General features: G+C 40.6%; 2 protein-coding genes across 2 annotated transcripts in view; both read left to right on the top strand.

Moving 5' to 3' along the window:
- Positions 1-21,450, top strand: part of LOC311305681 (uncharacterized protein) — a gene marked incomplete at both ends in the record, with an annotated part of 309,017 nt that overhangs the window by 234,062 nt on the left and 53,505 nt on the right. The gene's annotated exons all lie outside the window — the stretch shown is intronic.
- Positions 8,455-11,915, top strand: LOC311305713 (collagen alpha-1(II) chain-like). The gene is made up of 3 exons (XM_084433522.1): positions 8,455-9,308; positions 9,838-10,080; positions 10,585-11,915. The coding sequence occupies exons 1-3, from the start codon at positions 9,279-9,281 to the stop codon at positions 10,729-10,731; spliced, it is 420 nt and encodes a 139-aa protein (XP_084289648.1). The 5' UTR covers positions 8,455-9,278; the 3' UTR covers positions 10,732-11,915.

Here is a 21,450-nt window from a genome sequence, read left to right as displayed (position 1 = left end):
CTTTAATAGGGCAAGGGCCGGACACTGTCCTCCAATAAGAATCACATAATTTAGACTGATGCAGGATGTGCTTTATAACGTTGGTCCCGAGTATTAACTCATCATGCTGTCCCTGAACGACAAGTATGGGAACCAACATCTTACAGCCATACACTTCAATCTCCACTTCGAAAGCACATTTGGGCTTGACACGAAGTCCGCCACAGCCAATGAGAACCACATCAACATCAATCCGCCTTCGGTCAGTTACCACCCCAGCCTCCCTCAGTTTAATCTCTGCTGTTTCACTGATGCTACATGCCATTGAACCACTGTCCAACATGCCACCAAGTGTCACCCCCCCCACCCATTGCTACAGGTGTGTAGAAAAGACTTTCACTGTTGCCAACTCTGTGGATATTCTGATAAACAACAACTTCAGAGTTGTTACATGAGTCTTTCACAGCCGTGTAAACTGTCTCAGCATCAAACATGTCATCTTTTTGGGAGGCTATGGTGCGACCTGTATTGTCTCCCACCGAATACAGGTCGGCTAGTTTCCCTGTGACTGAGGAGAAACATTGGCAGGGCAATTTAGTCTGGTGTGGCCAGGGGCGAAGCAGACAAAACACAGTCTCTCTGACATGCAGTGTGAAATGGTGGTGTGGCTTGAGTCGTTACAGACTTTACAACCTGCGTCTCTGGGACGTCTGTCACGAGAAGTACGCTGGAACCTCCCACCTCAGCCTGGATGAGGAGTACTACGCTGCTGCATTTTCTCCATCATCTCCTGAAACATGTCGACCATGCGAGTAATAAGTCTCTCCTCTGACTGTTGGAGATTTTGTGCCACAGCTGGCACAGAAGCATGACTTGGAGTATGGTGTGATCCGTCTCGCGCTGGGACAGGCACTGGAGAATGGTAAGGTGAATAACACATATGTTGCTGGGCTTGGAAAGGAGAAGGCGAGGGGCTTGGGTAATGATACTGCTCAGACACTGCCAGGGGTGTTGTTGATGGATTGGGCTGCTCAGAGGTAACAGTGGCAATGTGGCTTTTTAGCTGTGCAGCCCCAGTGACTCCGCCACTAGCCCTCAGCTCTCTCTGATACTCATCAACCCTCAGCTGAACATCACGGGAGGTCCACTCATGAATTGGCTTACACTTCAGGGTGTAAGCTAAACCTTGGTCAGGACAGTGTTTGACAAACATGAGAGCCACTTCACCATTCATGTCCTGCGTCTGCTTGCCTTGTCTGTGCAAGCCCTCAAGAGCCAGATCCGCTGCTTTGTTCAGCCTTATCCAGTAGTCAACTGGGTTTTCTCTGTGTCTGGGCAGAGTAGCATAAAAGTCAGCGAGAGGTAGGCATGAGGAAGCATCACTGAAATAGTGGAGAAGAACATTATATATGAGTTGAGGTTGCTTATTGACGTCAAGTGCAGGATCACTGCGCAGGGCAATCTTCACAACATCTCTGGCCTTGCCCATTAGATGGCTCATAATCTCTTCTGCTTGGTCATACACAGAAATCTCCTGTTTTCTGATATGTGTTTTGGTCATGTCAATCCATTCCTGAACTGAGTATTTGTCAGTGCTGTCACCTCTAAACGTCTGGAGACCTTTATCAGACCTAACATGGACTGTCACACGCGGAACGTCATGCCTGTTATAGTCACAGTGAGCGTTCTGAGTAACATTGGGAATATCATGCCTGTTATAGTTACAGTGAGCGTTCTGAGTATCACTGGTAATGTCATGTCTGTTATAGTCACAGTGCGCGTTCTGAGTATTATTGGTAGTTCTATGGTCACTAGTCATGTTTACAACACCAGCTGACATCAACTTTGCTACAATGAAGTCACCAATTCGAGCACCTAACTGTCCTACCATGTCTGTGAGGTGGTCGATGGCATGTGTATCACTGCCAGGAGTGGAAGTGTGGGGACCCTCCCTCATGAATCCACTAACAGGAGTACAAACTGGGCTCTGACCTAACCCTGTATTTGTATGACCATCATCCATGGACCTGGATTGACCCACATCCCTATGGCTAACAAAATCACTGAACCATGCACCCCTACCTCTAGCCAACTTGGGAGTAGTTGACTCATCCATCTTAAAATTTGTGACCGATTTAAATCCTTAAACAGCACGTTCGTTGTGTATATTTATGTAAAACTCAAGTAGAGCAAATAACAATTTTACGTATTTATGAAAAACAATAATAAAAAATAATAATAATACGTATATAAGTAAATTAATCACACTAAAGACAAGCTATTGAAAGAAGTATACCCTAATCCAGAGTCTTTTTTTTTTGACCAGATAATTATTCCAAAGGTGCAGGTAGGACGACAGCACAGCATCCCCGGCGATGAACATCAAGCTGATCTGGAGATCCAAAAGGTCACGGCACCAGTGTAACCGCTTTGGTTAGGTTATGTGAAGGACGACTCACGAGATGACTTCTTTTCCACAATTTATTGGCTCCTGTAGAACACAATGCACATTAATTGCCTTCTGGCTTCCTCTTACTGCACTTCTGCTTCCCTCAGCAGTGCAAAACGAGACTGAGCACTTCATGTATTTAAAATACATTACAAATACATTACAAATACATTACATGAGGTATTTTGCTCAGTGTGCACATTACTCACAGAAAGTCATTAACACTGTCCAGAAACTATTAAGCATAAAATGCAACAAATCCATAAACACAGTACATATGTTTCCTTAAAGAAAATAGCATAACAGCACCGCCTGGTGGGCTGAATAAAAAGTGCGTGTGGTAACAGACAACGAAAATTACATTAATAAACAAAAGGGAAAAACGCATACCTGTAGAACACAATGCACATTAATTGCCTTCTGGCTTCCTCTTACTGCACTTCTGCTTCCTAAACATACAAAAATACAGCGTTTACTCTACATAAAAGGGACGCTGAAATCTCCGACGAGCTACATTGCCGTGGTAAAATGGAGGCTAGAAACTGAATATGAAAACACTGCCAAAACTTATTTTAGCGGTCAAACTAACACAAGACTGCTACATAGCATTGTTGTATTAACATCAGACAATATGCATTGAAAGTTATAACTTAAATGATTCAATTTTCAAAGAAATCAGTACATTAGCCCAGCAGCACATTTCTACACAACTTACCCTCAGCAGTGCAAAACGAGACTGAGGGAGACAGAGCACTACGGAAGCTTAAGAGGTACAGAAAGGATAGTGTGCAGGTAAGGTCATTTCCACAGGAAACATTCACAAAAATAAAGATAAATAAAGAAACCTCAATGAGATAAAATTCACAGATATTCAATAAAATAAGAATTATTAAAGTGCATTTTTAACTCCGTTACACAGGAAAACAAGCTAGAAAAATATGTAGAGGAATTGGAGATGAAGGATTAAAACGACTAAATGCAAGTGGGCTTAGTGATGCAAATAAGAGAGAGCCTGACACCTTGTGGAATTTCTTTGAAGGACAACTAAAGCTAAATGTGAACTTCAGAATCCACAGGCTCCATCTCATGCAATATAGACAAAAGCCAAATGAGAGCATCGATGACTTTGTGACTAGAGCCAGAACTTTAGCACTGAAATGCCAATTCACTGACGATGAGCTCAATGAACGCTTAGTCGAACTTATCATTGCCAGTACTCCTTTTGATGCTTTAAGAAACGACCTATACAGCAAACCTAAAGGTCACCCAATTGCCGAAGTACTAGCAGAGGGGCGAAAGTACGAAGCCTTAGCAGCTGGTAATGAACAGATACAACAACTTGGTATGTCACAGACTGAAAATGTCCATGCTGTAACAAGAGGACGAACGTGTCAAAACTGCAACACAAACCACAAGCCAAGGCAGTGCCCTGCATACAATGATATATGTTCTATGTGCGGTAACAGAGGCCACTGGGCAAAGTGCTGCAAAAAGAGCAGACGACAGAGAGAGATATCCAGCCAGCGCAGAAGAAGCAAGTCACGAACGCGCAACAGATACCAAAGCCAAGCTCGCCCATGGAAAGAACACAAACGCAAAGACGAGTCCAGCATTAGCACTGTAGACAGCACTAAAGACGATGAGTATACATACCAACAACACTTTTACTCCATCACCATCAGTTCTAAGTGCATGTATAGCATCCATGTGAAACCACCCAGAGATGAGGCATACACAACCCTGAATATTAAACCACCTCTCTTGCAAGGACATGGGTACACGCTTCGCCTGAAAATAGATACGGGGGCATCTGGAAACACGCTTCCACTGCGTACATTCAAGCAGATGTATGGTGCATCACCACAAAGCATGGAACATCTAAAATCAGCATCCAATGTAAAATTAACGTCATACACTGGTGATGTGATTCCCTGCTTTGGAACCATCAACATGCCATGCCAACACAAAAAGTCCAGATGGATAGATGCAAAGTTCTATGTCGTTGATGTACCTGGACCAGCCGTGGGTGGATTACCCACAAGTGAGCTCCTCAGCCTCGTAACGGTAAACGTTGATGCGATGACTGAAAGAGAAAACAATGGACATGGAGAACGACAAACAAAAGTGAGTACCCATCAACACATAAAAGGCATCAAAGAACTAAGAGAGCAATACCCAGACCAATTTGATAAAATTGGCAGCTTCAATGGCACAGCAAAGCTCATCCTGAAGGAAGGTGCCAATCCATTCATCGACCCACCACGCAAATGCAGTATCCACATAAAGGACAAACTTCAAGATGAGTTGAACAAACTTGTCGATCAAGGAGTCCTGCGAAAAATAGAAGAAAACACAGATTGGTGTTCTAGTCTTGCCTTCAGCACTAAAAAAGACGGATCACTTCGAATCTGCTTAGATCCTCAGAAACTAAATGCAAGCCTGAAGAGGTGCCCTCACAAAATTCCAACTGTGGAAGAACTAAACCCAAAATTTGCAAACGCAAAAGTGTTCAGTAAGCTAGACGCAAAAGCCGGACACTGGTCGATACATCTTGAAGAGGAGTCACAGATTCTAACCACGTTCCGCACTCCTTTTGGCAGATACTGCTGGAGACGCTTACCATTTGGTCTCAGTGTGTCCCAAGACCTTTTCCAAGCCAAAATGGACAAAATTCTTGAAGGTCTTCATGGTGTAATCAGCATAGCAGACGACGTTGCAGTTTGTGGAGTTGACGAGGAGGATCATGACAGGAATCTGACAAGCCTGATGGAAAGAGCTGTAGAAACAGGCCTGGTGTTTAACAATGACAAGTGTATCATCAAACGGCAGAGCATATCCTTTTTTGGCAACCTGTACACAGACAAAGGCATCAGACCAGATCCAGCCAAAATCCATGACATACAAAAAATGCCAACGCCACAAAACAAAGATGACCTTCATCGATTCATGGGCATGCTAAACTACCTGTCACCCTATATACCAAAGTTTGCTGATAAAGCCCACAATCTGAGAGGATTACTGAAAAATGACTCACCATGGGTGTGGGACACTGATTATCAGAAATGCTTTGATGACCTAAAGACAACAGTGACTGTTGATGCTTGCTTAAAGTACTACAATCCAGCAGCCACCCTAACACTGGAGGTAGATGCATCACAGAAAGGCATTGGTGTAGCACTGGTGCAAGACAACAGGCCCATTGCTTTCGGTTCGAAGACACTAACTGAATGTCAATCAAGATACAGCAACATTGAAAGAGAAATGCTTGCTATTGTGTATGGTATGCAGAGATATCACACATACTTGTATGGCAAATCATTCGTCGTAGTAACGGACCACAAACCTCTCGTCACCATATGCACAAAGCCTCTGCATGCTGCTCCTCCCAGGCTACAACGCATGCTGATCAAAACACAGGGATACAACTACAGCATCGTGTATCGTCCTGGATGCCAAATGATTTTAGCTGACACTCTCAGCCGCCTGCCAAACCCCGAAAACAATGAAAACATTGAACTTGATGAACGCATTGATGGGCTGGATACCGAATTTGAAGACCCTGAGCATCATACTGTTGCAATTATAAACTTCTCACCAAACAAACAAGAGATTCTCAGAACTGAGACTGCAAAAGACCCCAAGCTCAGTGCGCTGAAAGAAATCATCCATCAGGGATGGCCAGACAGAATTCAAGACTTACCGAAAGATCTACGCAGCTATTGGCCCTTCCGAGATGAACTCGCCATAGAAGCTGGAATTGTATTTAAGGGCAGACAAGTGCTTATTCCAGAATCCATGACCAGCGACATTCTGACTCAACTCCATGCAGCCCACCAAGGTATCGAAAAGACACGCAGGTTGGCTAGAGAAAGTGTATATTGGACAAAGATAAACACAGACATTGAAAAAATGTGCAGATCTTGCAGTACCTGTGCAGAACACCAAGATGCACAACCAAAAGAACCTCTCATTCCACACAAAACACCCACAAAGCCATGGCAATACCTGGCGTCGGATCTATTCGAGATCCATGGCCATCAGTACCTACTTACTGTGGACAGATATTCCAAGTACCCATTAGTTGATGAAATGCCCATACCAGTAAGTAGCCATGCAGTTGCACAAAAAATGCAATGTTACATGTCTTTATTTGGTCGACCAGATGAAATAATGACAGATAACGGACCGCAGTACACGGGACAACCTTTCAAGAAATTCATAACTGATTGGGGAATAAAACACATCACAAGTTCACCACACTACCCAAAAAGCAATGGATTTATTGAAAGACATGTGCGACACATCAAATCCATCATCAAAAAAACAATACAACACAAAGGAGATGTACAAATGGCTCTAATGCAGGTGCGAGCGACACCCATTGACAGTGATTTACCATCCCCTGCAGAATTACTCCTTGGCAGACCAATCACCACACTCCTACCAAGCCATGCAGATCCAGGCAAACTGGAACACAGACAGCACCTGGAAAGAAGGATTACAAGGATGAAAACACACCATGACCAATGTAGCGGTAGAGACTTACCACCATTGTTTCGTGGACAGAGTGTGAGAGTGCTGGACAAGGAGAGGAAAACATGGCACCCAGGAACTATTGTGGAAAGATGCAAGGAGCCGAGAAGTTACCTGATCCAAACACCAAATGGAAACACAGTTAGACGCACTAGGAGCCAACTTCGTGAAATGTATGCTCCACAAACACAGAAAATCCAGAAAAAGGTACAATTCGCTGAAACACCCCAAAAAGATGTGGTTGAACAAAGTCACAAGAATCCAGATGAGAACAAAATCACACAACCTCTTGATACAAAAACAGACAATACAGGTACTGAGACAACAAGACCAACATGCACAAGGTCTGGACGGGTCATTATCAAGCCAGCCCAATACAAGGACTTTGTGTAAAGCTGAAGTAATAGTCAAGCAGTAAAAAGAATACCAAATATGGACTAAATGTGTATTTTGCGCACATAGCCACCAAACAGGTTGTTATTGTTCATTATATTTATAATGTGCACCCTGAAAAAAAAAAAAAAAAAAGCAATCTTGTTGTATTGGTTATCTGAGGTGTTTACACACTTATGTTAACAGGGGGGATGTTGTAATACGTAATACGTGTGTACGTAATACGCAGTGTGCGTGGGCCGGAAGAGTTTATTGTATTGAACATGTGAAGCCCTAGTAAAGCTGTTCTGAACCACCTCTGATTCTGTCGAGTAATACTTCACCTACTGATGGGAATGATATGTTGTGATGTAATATTTGTATGTGCGCTCAGGTTTGTTTGTAAAATCTGAAACTACGAATGCCTTTTTGTTAATGTTTTATAAATATGTCAATAAAAATAAAATAAAATAAAAAATTATTCCTATAGAGAGCCTAAGTCCCTCCCCTCTGCTTCCGGCTCATGGGACCTTATTTCGGAAAGAATATGTACATATTGTCTCTCGCCATTGACTACCAAATGGTAGCCAATGGCGAGAGACAACTTATCTTTTTATTCCGTCTGAACTGTGCCCTGAATTACACATATGATGTTTGTCAATTTAAAAGATAATTATGAAAGTCAAGAAAGTCGCAGTTTGTCATAAAACAGAAGAGTAACATTATAGTTTTATGTGAAAATCACTCAATGAACTACATTTCTCGTCTCGCAAGTATGTACGTCACCGTTGCTCGTATGTGTGCAGTCTGGTACAAAACACTCAAGCATGACGGCGTAACGTTACGTAAGACTATAGAAAAAATGACAGACGTTAGCTTCAGTAAAGTTAGCTTCATTCATTGAGAGAAAAGGTATGACGTCACATGTGCGCCTTTTGGGTTTGTAGTCTTTGTAATTACGTATTTTCACAGTCTTATAACTCAACAATTTTACATCAAAATGCGACTTTCTTGACTTTCAAATGTATCTTTTAAATTGACAAACATCATATGTGTAATTCAGGGAACAATTCAAACGAGATCAAAATATTTGTTGTCCTCTCGCCATTAACTACCATACATTATTTTTCTGAAATAATTTCGAATTTCTCTCTATTCTCTGGAAAAACTCTGGGAATGAGGAATGAGCGGGGCGTGACGGTGGTTTACAAGGCTTTGGCGCCACCAAGCGGTGGATTTTAATACGGCACAGGTCTGAAACACGATGAGTCCTATCCATCCATCATTGTGTTATCCTATCCACCACGCCCCATTAGGCCATTTTACCTTAATTTCCTTCCTTTCTTTTAAAATAATAATAATGAAAATAATACATATGGCGTCACACTAGCTCTGTATACGTATGAATATCATGACTGTTTAGTTTGGAGACTCTGCAAGAGTGAGACTCTGTCTTGTGCTTCAGATTATAAATGTAATTTGTTCTCTTGAAAGTAACGCAAAAGTGTTTTTTTTTTTTTTTTTTTTTTAAACCGGAAAACATTTAAATTGAAGTTTCAGTTAAACTACTTTTTTTGTAATGGGTCACTTTGATTTAGAGGGAAGCCAATATTTAGTTTAGCTACATATATGGCAGCTAGGATTTTGGTGCTCTTGATCTTTTACTTAAATGTCGAAATGGTCATAGCCCCCCTGGACCTGTCGGCCCTTCAAATCATTCCCATCGTAGTTTGCTGAATTGCGAATGTGATTGACTGTGCTGATTCATAGCTGTTGTCCTTTACAGTCTCGTTCGGTAGCTGTACATTGGAAGGTCAGAACTACAACGACAAGGATGTATGGAAACCTGAGCCCTGCCAAATCTGCGTCTGCGACAGCGGGACCATCATGTGCGATGAGGTGATCTGCGAGGATACATCAGACTGTGCCAATCCAGAGATTCCCGATGGAGAATGCTGCCCCATCTGCCCCGACGGTACACTCACCTCCACCTTTATTTCTTTCATTTTATAAAATATATTACATTTTACATAAAAAATACATTTAAAAAGATGTTTATGTGCGCATATACAGTATATGCATTACAGATTATTATTTTCTTTCGGATCAAAGGTCTGAAACCTGTTCCAGCAAACCATAAATAAACAAATAAATAGTTTTAGGATTTTTAATGGAAAGGTTTGTGAATTTTATTAAAATTTTGATTAGTTACAAGTTTGATCATTTGCTCAAATACTGCAGAATTAGAAATATTTTATTTTATTACTTCAAATTAAAGAAATATTTCAGATTCTGCACTATTTCTAAGACATGAATCAAATAATCACATTTTTGACATTGACAATTTTGTACAAAAGCTAAGATTTTCTAGCTTCCTCTCAAGCTCAAGATGCTCTCTAGAACCAAACAGAAGCATATTCATTAGTGGTCTTCATTAGTGGTCTCAGAATACATCATGGTCTTCGCTGATGAATACAGGAAGTAATGTGGTGTCCTCTATGTAGTTTCAGTATGGCAGCGATGGATCTGATCCAGAGGATGTTAACATCCAGCTGACCTTCATGCGCCTGATGTCCAACGAGGCTTCTCAGAACATCTCCTACCACTGCAAGAACAGCATCGCCTACATGGACGAGGCCACGGGCAACCTGAAGAAGGCTCTGCTCCTGCAGGGCTCCAACGACATCGAGATCAGAGCCGAGGGCAACAGCCGCTTTACATACAGAGTCAGCGAGGATGGCTGCACGGTGAGCACACCACCATCTCTGCCATTGCTTTTTCATTTGCCCCCATATTTGTGTTCCTTTGCTTCCTCATAATGTTACTCAAACAGAGCACTGCAGAGATGACGTGTTTTTGTAGTCCAGCCTATAAGTTTGCATCACCCTGGTTCCCTCGACAAAAAGCCAGTAGGATTATTGCAGAAAATAAGCTGTGTGACCAAAACACGGTTTGCTCATCATGATAAACGTAATTTGATGAATTTTGATGCCTGAACACAATCAGAAGTAAAAAGCTAAATGTAGGCTATAAATGAACTGAACCACACTTAAGATTTCGACAACTCTCAGTCTCAAAAAAAAAAAAAAAAAACAGCTTGTTAAGCACAGACCTTATTTCAGGCATTTAACCAAAAACCCATTGACTTCAGGACGATTGTGTGCTAAACTACACAAATACGTCATCCCTGCAGCATTCTATTAATCTTATCATAATTCATTTGTCCTTTTTTGTTTGTTTGTTTTCCACAGTCACACACTGGCACATGGGGCAAGACAGTCATTGACTATAAGACAACGAAAACATCTCGTCTGCCAATCATTGATATCGCTCCTATGGACATTGGTGCTCCCGATCAGGAATTCGGTGTAGAAGTTGGCCCAGTCTGCTTCTTGTAAAAAGAAAAATCTGGACATGACTTTGCTGTTTTTTTTCTAGCAGTCATCTTCAAATCTTTTCCTGTTCATTAAAAAAAACTCTAATTCGGCTGCAATCGGTCCATGTGCTTAAACCTGAATCCTTGAAGACGGTGCTTGTTGTGATTCCCATCTTGAGAAACATTCTTAAAAACAAAATCGAGGACCGCTACATTATTCTGTATCACCATCATGGACACTTCATGAGAATCCTTTGCGTCAGCTGACAACAAGAAAATAATATATACTTGTAAAACGCCCCGCCCCCTGGAGTCCACAGGAAAACTACCACCTGGTGACTTTTTTTGACCACTGCAAAAGGACAATGAAAAACAAGCAAATGCTAATGTACCATTCTCTGGTGTTGAATAAATATGACAAACGACAGCCAAGTGTCTTGTTCCTTCTAACTGAAAGTAAAGCATCACACAGGGAACAGATTTAGGTCAATGGTATGACGTCATCTTGATATAACGGCTACCTCAGGACAAAAAAGTGCATGGAGATTTTGGGGGAAACGAGGGCAGTTTTTTTTATTCAACCGAAGTGACCGATTAGTAACAGGAATGAAAAGGTGCTACTTCCTCTCCAGGTCCTGTCTGTGGTGTGTTTGTATCTGAGAGAAAACAAACTCATTTTTATACTGTCACTTACACTTGCAGGGCCTTTTTGGTGCTAAATGTCAGCAGAATGTCTTGATGTCAATGTGATGCAATTGCTCTTATCAAAGTGTCAGCGGATGAGGAGAATAAAACAGCAGGATAGGTCGGTTACTGTAGATTTGCACTTAATCTGATACGGGTTAAGTGGATGGACTGATTGCCAGTTCGTCTCATTTCCATTTCCCCTTCCTGAAGTTTCTAGAGAAGTCTTATTTTTGTCTGTACGTGCCGCTCCCCCCGTTTCCGGATTTTATTTCTACTTTAAAAATGCAATGCACATCTTTTTTTCTATTTTATTTTTGTTTTAGTTTGTTTGATTTGTTTTCAGTGAAAGGTTTCTTTATAAAAACTTAAATGAGGCGGCAAAAAGAAAAGTGCACGGAAGAAATAAACCCTCCAATGGTTCCAACAAAGGATCTGTACTTATTTTGTACATGTATAGTATTTCAAGATGTTTTTAATTATTTTGGATGTTGAAATAAAGCATGTTTATGTGGTCAACTGGATGCTGGATATGTTATCTTCTTGCCATGGCCTCGGTGCCTTTCTCTAAGCATGAATTAAACAAACTACGATGCTTTCACTCAACTACCTTAATTTCTACTTTATTTCCAGGGGTTGTGCTTGGGTTGCATGTTGATAATGGGTAGGGAACTGTCATATTTCTGAAAAAAATAAAATGTTTTCCTGTTCATAGTTAAATGTAAAAATGACCAAATTAATTGGCAATCAAAATATTATTGCATTTGTACACCTCTCTTTTTAAACAAAAGTGCAGTAGTTCTTCAGTGTACATTTTAATACAAGAGTGAGGCCCCTTCCCAGTCTTTTCCATTACAGTCTGGCAAACAAATGTTGGGTACTATTGGCCCTTGTCAAACCAAAAATTCACTTTTCCACTCCTGCTCACCTACATCATAACTGAACTCAACACAACCCAGCCAGCAATGACATGTGGGGCCCAGATGAGGGCTTCATGGGCGGCAAATGTGGGCCCCATTATGGGCTTGCACCCGGGATCCACATTGGGGCAAGCCGTGGAAGCCCAGACATACTAAAAGTGGGACCTGTAAGGGTACTGCATGGGTCTTAATTGGGCAATTCATGTCAGACCCATTTGGGCCCCACCTGCCCAAATGGGTCTAAAGTGGGCTTGCACCCGGGATCCAACCATGGCTACCCAGATGGGCTTTAAATGGGCTCTGTAAGAGTCTTATGTGGGTCCTAACTGGGCAATTCATGCCAGACCCATTGGGGCCCCACCTACCCAAAGGGGTTTAAAGTGGGTTTGCACCCAGGATCCAGCCGTGGATGCCCAGATGGGCTTTAAAAGGGATCTATAAGGGTGTTATGTGGGATCTTAACCGGGCAATTCATGACAGACCCATTTGGGCCCCACCTGCTTAAAGGGCGTTTAAAATGGGCTTGCACCCGGGATCCACACGGGGGCCAGCCGTGGATGCCCAGATGGGTTTTAAGTGGGACCTGTAATGGTCTTATGTGGGTCTTAACTGGGTAATTCATGTCAGACCCATTTGGGCCCCACCTGCCTAAATGGGTTTAAAGTGGGCTTGCACCAGGATTCAACCGTGAATGCCCCTATGGGCTTAAAGTCCACCAAATGCATGTTCACTTACTCTTCATGCATGTATTTTATACTATTTATCAAAATGAAATGTAAAGACAATGGTAATATTCACCAGCTTTTTTTAGATACTTAGAATCTTCCATTCACAGTATTTTATCAGTATCATGTTAATACAGTACTGCAAAATCATGCTCAGAACTCATAAAGTGATTAAAGTGTAACTTTTAACCTCGTTTTAAACTGTAAACATTTTTGTATAAACTCATTGAGCAAAAAAACATTTCCAACAGATGGTGGGAATAAACATGAGCTAATACAGTGAGCTAAACATATCTGTTAACATTACAAGCTCAAAAAAATATCTTCATGTACATACATATACACGAGGAAAGTGTGTGTTGAGCTGACTTGCTCTCTAGTAATGTCTCTTGACCGTTACTCTGTAGGACTTTGCCCTCTCGTTTCAACTCATTTCAAACTAAATCAAAAACAGACCCTAACGAAACTCATTTCACTAAAAACAGTTCACTCATATCTCACATACATTTCAGCATAGATAAATGCTACTTCTGAGGTGTTTTTATACAATTACCCACCTGTAAAACAGGAGAGAAACGAGGAGACAGTGTTATCAGTTTCGAGCTCTCTGCAGTAATGAAAAACCCGCGCAACTCACACAGCTACAGTAACTCGTCACTCTACACTGCCCCTACTGGCCTGGAGCAAACACTACACAATTCACTTTAAGTCAGGAAAATTCACATTAAAAATAAAACAATTGGGATAAGTTACTTGTTGAAAAAAAAAAAAATACAATCACTTGTTTCAAATAAAAGACAATAATTGTGAATATTCTTAAAACACAAATACAACACTTTTGTGGTCGTCACAACAACATACAGGTAAACAAATCAAAAATATATTTTAATTTAAAAAAAATCTCTGAAAAAAAACATCTCTCCAAAAAATACATTAATACAAAATTATTACATCGAACAACAAACATAATCTTTAAAAAACAATTTAAATGTCACAACATACTGGTAAATAAATCAAAAATATATTTTTATATATATTATCCCAGTTCAAACCCATGCCCACTTTGCCCATAAATGTACCATGCAGGACCCATATATGTGTTCCCAGTTCAAACCCATGGCCACTTTGCCCATAAATGTACCATGCAGGACCCATATATGTGTTCTCAGTTCAAACCCATGGCCACTTGGCCCATAAAAATTCTATGCAGGACCCATATATGTGTTCCCAGATCAAACCCATGCCCACTCGGCCCATAAATATGTCATGCAAGACCCATATATGTGTTCCCAGTTCAAACCCATGCCCACTTGGCCCATAAAAATTCTATGCAGGACCCATATGTGCATTCCCAGTTCAAACCCATGCCCACTTGGCCCATAAATATGCCATTCAAGACCCATATATGTGTTCCCAGATCAAAACCATGCCCACTTGGCCCATAAATATGTCATGCAAGACCCATATATGTGTTCCCAGTTCAAACCCATGCCCACTTGGCCCATACAAATTCTATGCAGGACCCATATGTGCATTCCCAGTTCAAACCCATGCCCACTTGGCCCATAAATATGCCATTCAAGGCCCATATATGTGTTCCCAGATCAAACCCATGCCCACTTGGCCCATAAATATGTCATGCAAGACCCATATATGTGTTCCCAGTTCAAACCCATGCCCACTTGGCCCATGCCTGTCCCTTATGGGGCCCATGTAATCAGCTCATATGGGCTTCCTATGTGGGACTCGTACTACAAAACCTACATGGGACCCGCTGATTTCACCCAGCCAAAGCCCATGCCCACACAGTACCCATGGAACCCGTAGTTAACCCATCTGGGCCCCACGTGTCATTGCTGGCTGGGAAGGTGTATCAAATATTTTAAACAGCGACACAACATGTTGTAATTGTGATTCTCGCATCAATGTATAACTTTAAACAGCTTATTTAAAAAGTTTTAAATTTTAAGAAATAATTTGTGTTTTGTGAAGAGTCGTCTGATCCATCCTCGAGTAACAACGAGAGTAAATGAAGATGGCTATGTTCATTCTTACATCCAACTAGCCTGGAAATCCAGACCTAAATCTGAAAGATTAACGGTCTGGCATCGACGAATGAAAATCGGCCAGCTCGAGGGACGGCACCAAGCGTGCATTTGAAAATCTCACTGCATGCAACTGGGCTATTGGATAACACTACGGCCAATCCCAACAAGCCCCATACGCTTAGCTACCAGCGGAGCTAACTGGTAGATTAGACTCTTGCCGTATCCGGTCGGCAAACAGCAAAAATGTCCTTCTTGCAAAGGAACGATTCGACGAAAGCCGTTTCAGACAACTGGTGTTCATCCATAGCCATCTTGCAATGTTTACTAATGACTTCGACGTCACAGCGCTGTCGTCTTCTGTTTAGCTCGCCTCTGGCCCGCCTATATCAGATATCAGCATCACCTTGCCATATCTCCTTTATGCCTGTCAGCGATGAAGCTGACGCTCTCTGTTTTCGAGCAGGCTTTATAGCTTCCTGGTTCGTGACGTCACCCGCATCTGACGTTCCGCCACACCATTGGACTGATTTTACATGTGCTTCAAGACATCATCACGCAAAGCGTTCCCCATAGCGTCAATCTCGACGCCATGCTCGTTCCCTCTTCAGCGAACCGAGGTTACAGTCGTAACCGAGCCGTTTTATAGGTTTATAGGTTTTGAGACTAAACAAAGTGGACACGTATACATTTTAAAATAAACAAATAGGAATTCAGATGACACGGCTGTCTTAGGTTTTGGTTATGTTTATGCTTTCTTGTCTTTTATTCCGATATTTGTCAGTCTTGTTTCCTGGTGGGTCATGTGATTTCCCTTGCCCTTCATGTGATCTTGTCTTTTGGTCATTTTTTTCGAAGGAAAATATTTTCCATTTTTAGTAAATTTGTTGTCGTGTAAACATACCCTAAATTCATTTGAAGTTTAAGTATATTTTCCGTGTATACTGTATATTAGTGTACTATATAGTGTACTTGGCCAACTAAATAGGCCAACTTTGTAGTTTTAAAAAAGTATACTTTAAATTGAGTGCTCAACTAGAATACATCTAGTATACACAAGTGTTTCTTTAGGATTGCAGCTATACAACTACAAAATGTACTTTTATAAACTAAAGATGAGTTAGTAACTAATAAACTAACAGTAAAACTATAAATTCACTCAAACATGCCAACTACCAACTACATGCCAAGTATACTTAGAATACGTAATTGTACTTTTCTTAAAGGAGCCGTATGTAAGATTGTGGCCAAAACTGGTACTGCAATCACTTTCAAATTACTGTAGAGCGGTGTATCCCTTCCCCCTCCCCCCTGACTCGAGGTTGCCAGATAGGCTGCAGGATCCAGCAGGAACGTTTGTAGCTGCAGCTGTGGTAACTAGAGCTGAGCTGGCAACCCGGATGCTGAAACACTACTGACTTCGTGATTGGTAGATAGGTGGAGGGTGGCGCTTCAGGCCAAAACACAAGATGACAACATCAACATCAGTTGAGGGCTGCAACTTCACTTTTTAAATGACAATATCCTGGCCGGACTACTGTTGTCAGTGATATAAGTATTTGAAATGAACATGATTTCTTAATGTCTAGTGACATATCAGGGCCATTTTATGATTAATTGAAATACATTTCTTACATACAGCTCCTTTAAGTATATCTTAATCAATTAAGCACCAATTAAGGCCAAATGTACTTAGACTTTTCTGTATACTTGTCCATAAGCCAAGTAAGTATAATTTTAGTTATATCTCTGATGAGTAGACAGAATGTATACTCTTATATTTATAGTTTAAAACAACTTCTTTTCTTTTGTCAGAGAAGCCAACCTTAGCACCACCAATATTATTTACACAAGTGAAGCATGACAATGAGTTCACTGTACTAAAATGGCCCCCACAGTCACCAGATCTCAACCCAATAGAGCATCTTTGGGATGTGGTGGAACGGGAGCTTCGTGCCCTGGATGTGCATCCCACAAATCTCCATCAACTGCAAGATGCTATACTATCAATATGGGCCAACATTTCTAAAGAATGCTTTCAGCACCTTGTTGAATCAATGCCACGTAGAATTAACGTAATAAAAAAAAAAAGTTTAAATAATTATTTCAATGTAGATTTTACATTTCTACAAAGTGACTTCTAAAAGTGTGTAAAGAAATCTTGGCATGAAAGTGTACCCTCAAGTGGCCTTTTGCTGTATTAATAGTATATTATCTACAAGCACAGTTAAAAAGTACACATTTAATACAATCAAGCACACTTATTTTCACAAGGGGTTCTTATCAAAAGAAGTTCAAATGTGTGACTGACTGTGTGTCTTGATGTCTGAATCCACAGGGAGGAGTGAACACAGGTCTCCGTTATGGAGGGATTTACATCAAGAGTCTGGTACCTGGCGGAGTGGCCGAACAAGATGGCCGAATCCAGACAGGTACATGTGCATGTTACTGTTCTTACTGCCATTACAGAGACTGAGGAAAGTGGCATGGATCTGCATTCTGCACTGAGATTTAGTTTAGTAAATGGATGCAAGAATGCGTCGGTTTGGTTGAGTCACTTGAATGATGATTGTGTGTGTGTGTGTGTGTCAGGAGACAGGCTGTTCCGTAAGCTACTCACAGAGACAAAAGCGCACCTGTAGCGGTGATGTTACTTACTAGTTTGTTTCTTTATTGCTCCATGCTTCGTGGTGTTTGCTACAACTGTGTGTAAGTTGAAGAATCATATTTTTTTTGACTGTGAAGATTGCTTCTGGGAAATGACTCTGCCGTTGGTTGAGAAGCAGGCTAAAGTGGTCAGTATTACTCTGTAACAGATTTCCAAGCAGAATCAGTGCAGAAAACGTGAAAAAATCTCTGGGCCTTAGTGTCCTGAATTGCCGTGTTAAAGAGGACATGTTATGCCCTTTTACAAAGTCTTTTGCATCTTACTATGACAGTTAATCAGCGAGTTAGATAGTTATACAAGAAACAACGCACCACTGTTTAGTTCCTGTCTCTATGAAGCCCCTCTTTCTGAAAAAAAACACTGTGCCCTGATTGGTCGGTTGGATCAGTGTGTTGTGATTGGTCGAGCGCTTCGAGTGTGTTTGGGAAATGTCCCACCTCTTACCATAACCGCCAGTTTAACACACTACTAACTAACTCAACCAGGCCCCGCCCCTTTAGTCTGCGTATTAATTATTTAAATGAGGAATATTGTGACGTGTTCGTTCCCGGAAGAAACTCAAGACTACAATGGAGGCGTTTCAGGAGTTCAGAAACACTGACACTGATATAGAGAAGAACTTTGTGCTTTGAAACTTTGCAGAGATTTTTGAGGCTCAAACAGCAACATTACACACTAAAGAACGTTGAACATGTAAATAAGCATAAAAGGACCACTTTAATATATGATTGTCTTAAGGTAAAAGAATGCAAAAAAGTTCAAATGACTGAATATACTGCCTGATAAATGAACTTTAGTAAACTCAGTCTCTTTTATTTGCCAACAGTTCCTGCAGTTCCAGAGGATTTCCACAAGGTGGCATTACAGCTTCATAAACAAATCATGTGACCCATCTCTAAATTGTTTGACTAATTTTTGTCTCTAAGAATGAGTTGTTTGTCTTTTTTTGTTCTCTTTTACATTACTACGTAATGCATTCTGTATTAACTCTTAAACCAATATACTGAGCACACTTCACACCACTTTGAGCTTGAAATCTTTCAATAGAAACTCTTTTAAAATGTCTTTCTGTAGCATTGACACTTACGCAGCGTTGCTAGAAAAGTGTGTAAAACTCTGAGCATCAAACATTGCTGAAGGCAGCTACACATTTACCTCAACTGCAAATAAAAGTTATTATTTTTGGTGCCTTGCAGTCACAACAAGATATTACAACTGTTACAAATTTCAGATATGCCTGTTTCGATAACTGAATTATGTACTGTACGTATTCAATCTTCAGCCTTATCCTTAAGTTTGCAATAAAGATTGAAATGTTTATAAATGTAAACTTTATTCTTTTTTTTTTCAAATAGATAGATGAATTGATATGTTTCTCCAAGGGTTTCACCTCGTCTTTATGCTGGCTAATCAACACACTCACAACACACTGTTATTACTAGACAGCGATCAGTAATATCTCTGAGTTTCTCAGTTCCTCAGCTTCTCGAGGAGAAACATCTGCAGAATCCATTAAAGGACCTGCGGGATCTCAGCTTATTTTTACAGAGCCGCTCTTGCCCTGAATTATGTGTCCATCCCGTCAGAAAACACACACACACGGTCGCTGACATCACGGCTGGGAAACCTTTTACTCAATCTGTCATTAAAACTCAGTTCTTTCAAGAGTTATGGTAAGGGTTACTCTACACCAGTGTCAATGACTAATTACTTATTAAAATGAATTCATAATGATCCACAGCTGTTGAATGTGAGAAGCTCACAGAAAACAAAGCCTGCGTCCCAATGTGCATACTATCCATCCTAAATATATGTGACATTAGTAATTGTCAATACTATTTAGGGCAGATAGGGTGGATAGTATGCACATTGGGACGCATGTGGCTTCATAATTACCCAGCATGCCCTGCAGGAAAGTAGTTGCTGTTTCTGTCAAACGCTCAGACAAACACAGCTTCTGTTCACACTCAAAGAAGCCTGTTAGTGTTGGTTTTCTCGTCTGTCGGGTTGTGGATTTGTGGAATATCTGAGATGTGATGTATAATCATCATCTGGTGATAGTGTGAATTAGCCATAACATGTAACAGTGAAGCGCCCCCAGCTGGTGAATGTGGGAACTTACAACAACAACTACAACACTCCTCACTGGGCTTTTGACCATGAGAATGAAATCTGGAGACGCCATAACAATTTGTTTTATTTAAATATTATTATTAATTTACAAAATATGTGTTTTTCAATGTAAAATGTATTGATCATTTCTACTTTAATTTTTATCATAAATATGGGTATACATACAATACCGGTCAAAAGTTAGGAAACATTACTATTTTTTTATGTTTTTGAACGAAGTCTCATATGTTCATCAAGGCTGCATTTATTTGATCAATAATACAGAAAAAACTAATACTGTGAAATAATTTTACAATTTAAAATAATGGTTTTCTATTTTAATATACTTTAAAATATAATATATTCAATGTGATCAAAGCTGCGATCAACCTAGCATAAACATAGCACACTCTCACATTTCTATAATTCACATCTGTTATTTGCAAAATCGGGCTTAAAATCCTGTAGGTGAACTAGCTTTGGCAGCAGCTTCGATCTTCGACCTTGACGGGCTCTGTGACGTCACATGCGCGCCAGTTCTGTTCATGATGTCACAGGCTGGTAACAGTGCAAAGCAAACATAGACAGACAAACACAGTACAGTTAATGAAATACAGTGTACAAACGGATTATCTAGATATAAAACAATAGGCAACATGAATAAAATGTTAAATTGGGCCGCCGCTGCTGTGTTAAATGCGACAAACGCCAGCCCAGACGCGCCTGCTGAGAACATGACAGGTAAGTCAACATTAATACAAATCAAAACTCACAGAAATAACAGTCCCAGCTGCACGATTAATCGTTAAAAGATCGCGCGATCTCGATTCAACCCCCCACGCGATCTTAATCATGCATTTGTATGATTCTGTCAATGATATTCAACGAGATAATGCCTTAGGGGTGGAACAGATGGCACTAGATTCGGTTCGCTAGTAACGCATGTGATTCGCGGATTAACTGCTAAAGTTAACAATCATAGAGTGAAAGTTCATCATTTGGACGTGTATTGAGTTGCCAATTTACACCGTTTATATACTGTCTATGATTTACACAAACAAAGAAGAGCCAAAACCGGGACTCACACACACACACACACACACACACACACACAGAGAGCGGCGCTTTACAGACAGCGCTCGAACGGACACATAAACACAAAATTGTCAAAATACCGGTCTAAATGACCCTCGACAAGTATTCTCTCGTTTATGTCATATGTGAACATCTGCGGATATTTGTCAGTTTTTTTCGGTCCGTGCAGTCTTAAAGTGACAGCACTTAATATTATATACTGTTTTCTGTGTCATTGATATAAATAAAACAATAAAATACAGCTTTAACAAAGATTAAACTATATTTAATTTATACAGTGACAAATAGTGTTATTTTACATTTAAGTTTAATTATTCATTTCTGTAGGCTACCTGAATATACTGTTAGACTTTGTAAACTTTATTTAGTATTCATCTCTGCTTGTAATTTGTGTATTTGTTCTTATTTTATTACTGACTGTTCACTTGTTTTAAATAATGTGTGAACTTTATCAGTTAGGCTAGTAGTTTTTAATGTAGTAGCTATCGAAAA

The sequence above is a fragment of the Rutilus rutilus genome (assembly GCF_951802725.1).
Source record: "Rutilus rutilus genome assembly, chromosome: 16".
Taxonomy (NCBI): Eukaryota; Metazoa; Chordata; class Actinopteri; order Cypriniformes; family Leuciscidae; genus Rutilus; species Rutilus rutilus.
Note: the sequence above shows the minus strand (reverse complement) of the source record. Positions and strands in the feature narration are given on the sequence as shown.

Excerpts from the sequence above, each read along its gene's own strand:
- LOC311305713 (XM_084433522.1), top strand. The coding sequence starts at position 9,279 with ATGGAGAATGCTGCCCCATCTGCCCCGACG. Across the intron at positions 9,309-9,837 it reads CTGCCCCATCTGCCCCGACG|TTTCAGTATGGCAGCGATGG; the intron begins GTACACTCACCT and ends TCCTCTATGTAG. Across the intron at positions 10,081-10,584 it reads TCAGCGAGGATGGCTGCACG|TCACACACTGGCACATGGGG; the intron begins GTGAGCACACCA and ends TGTTTTCCACAG.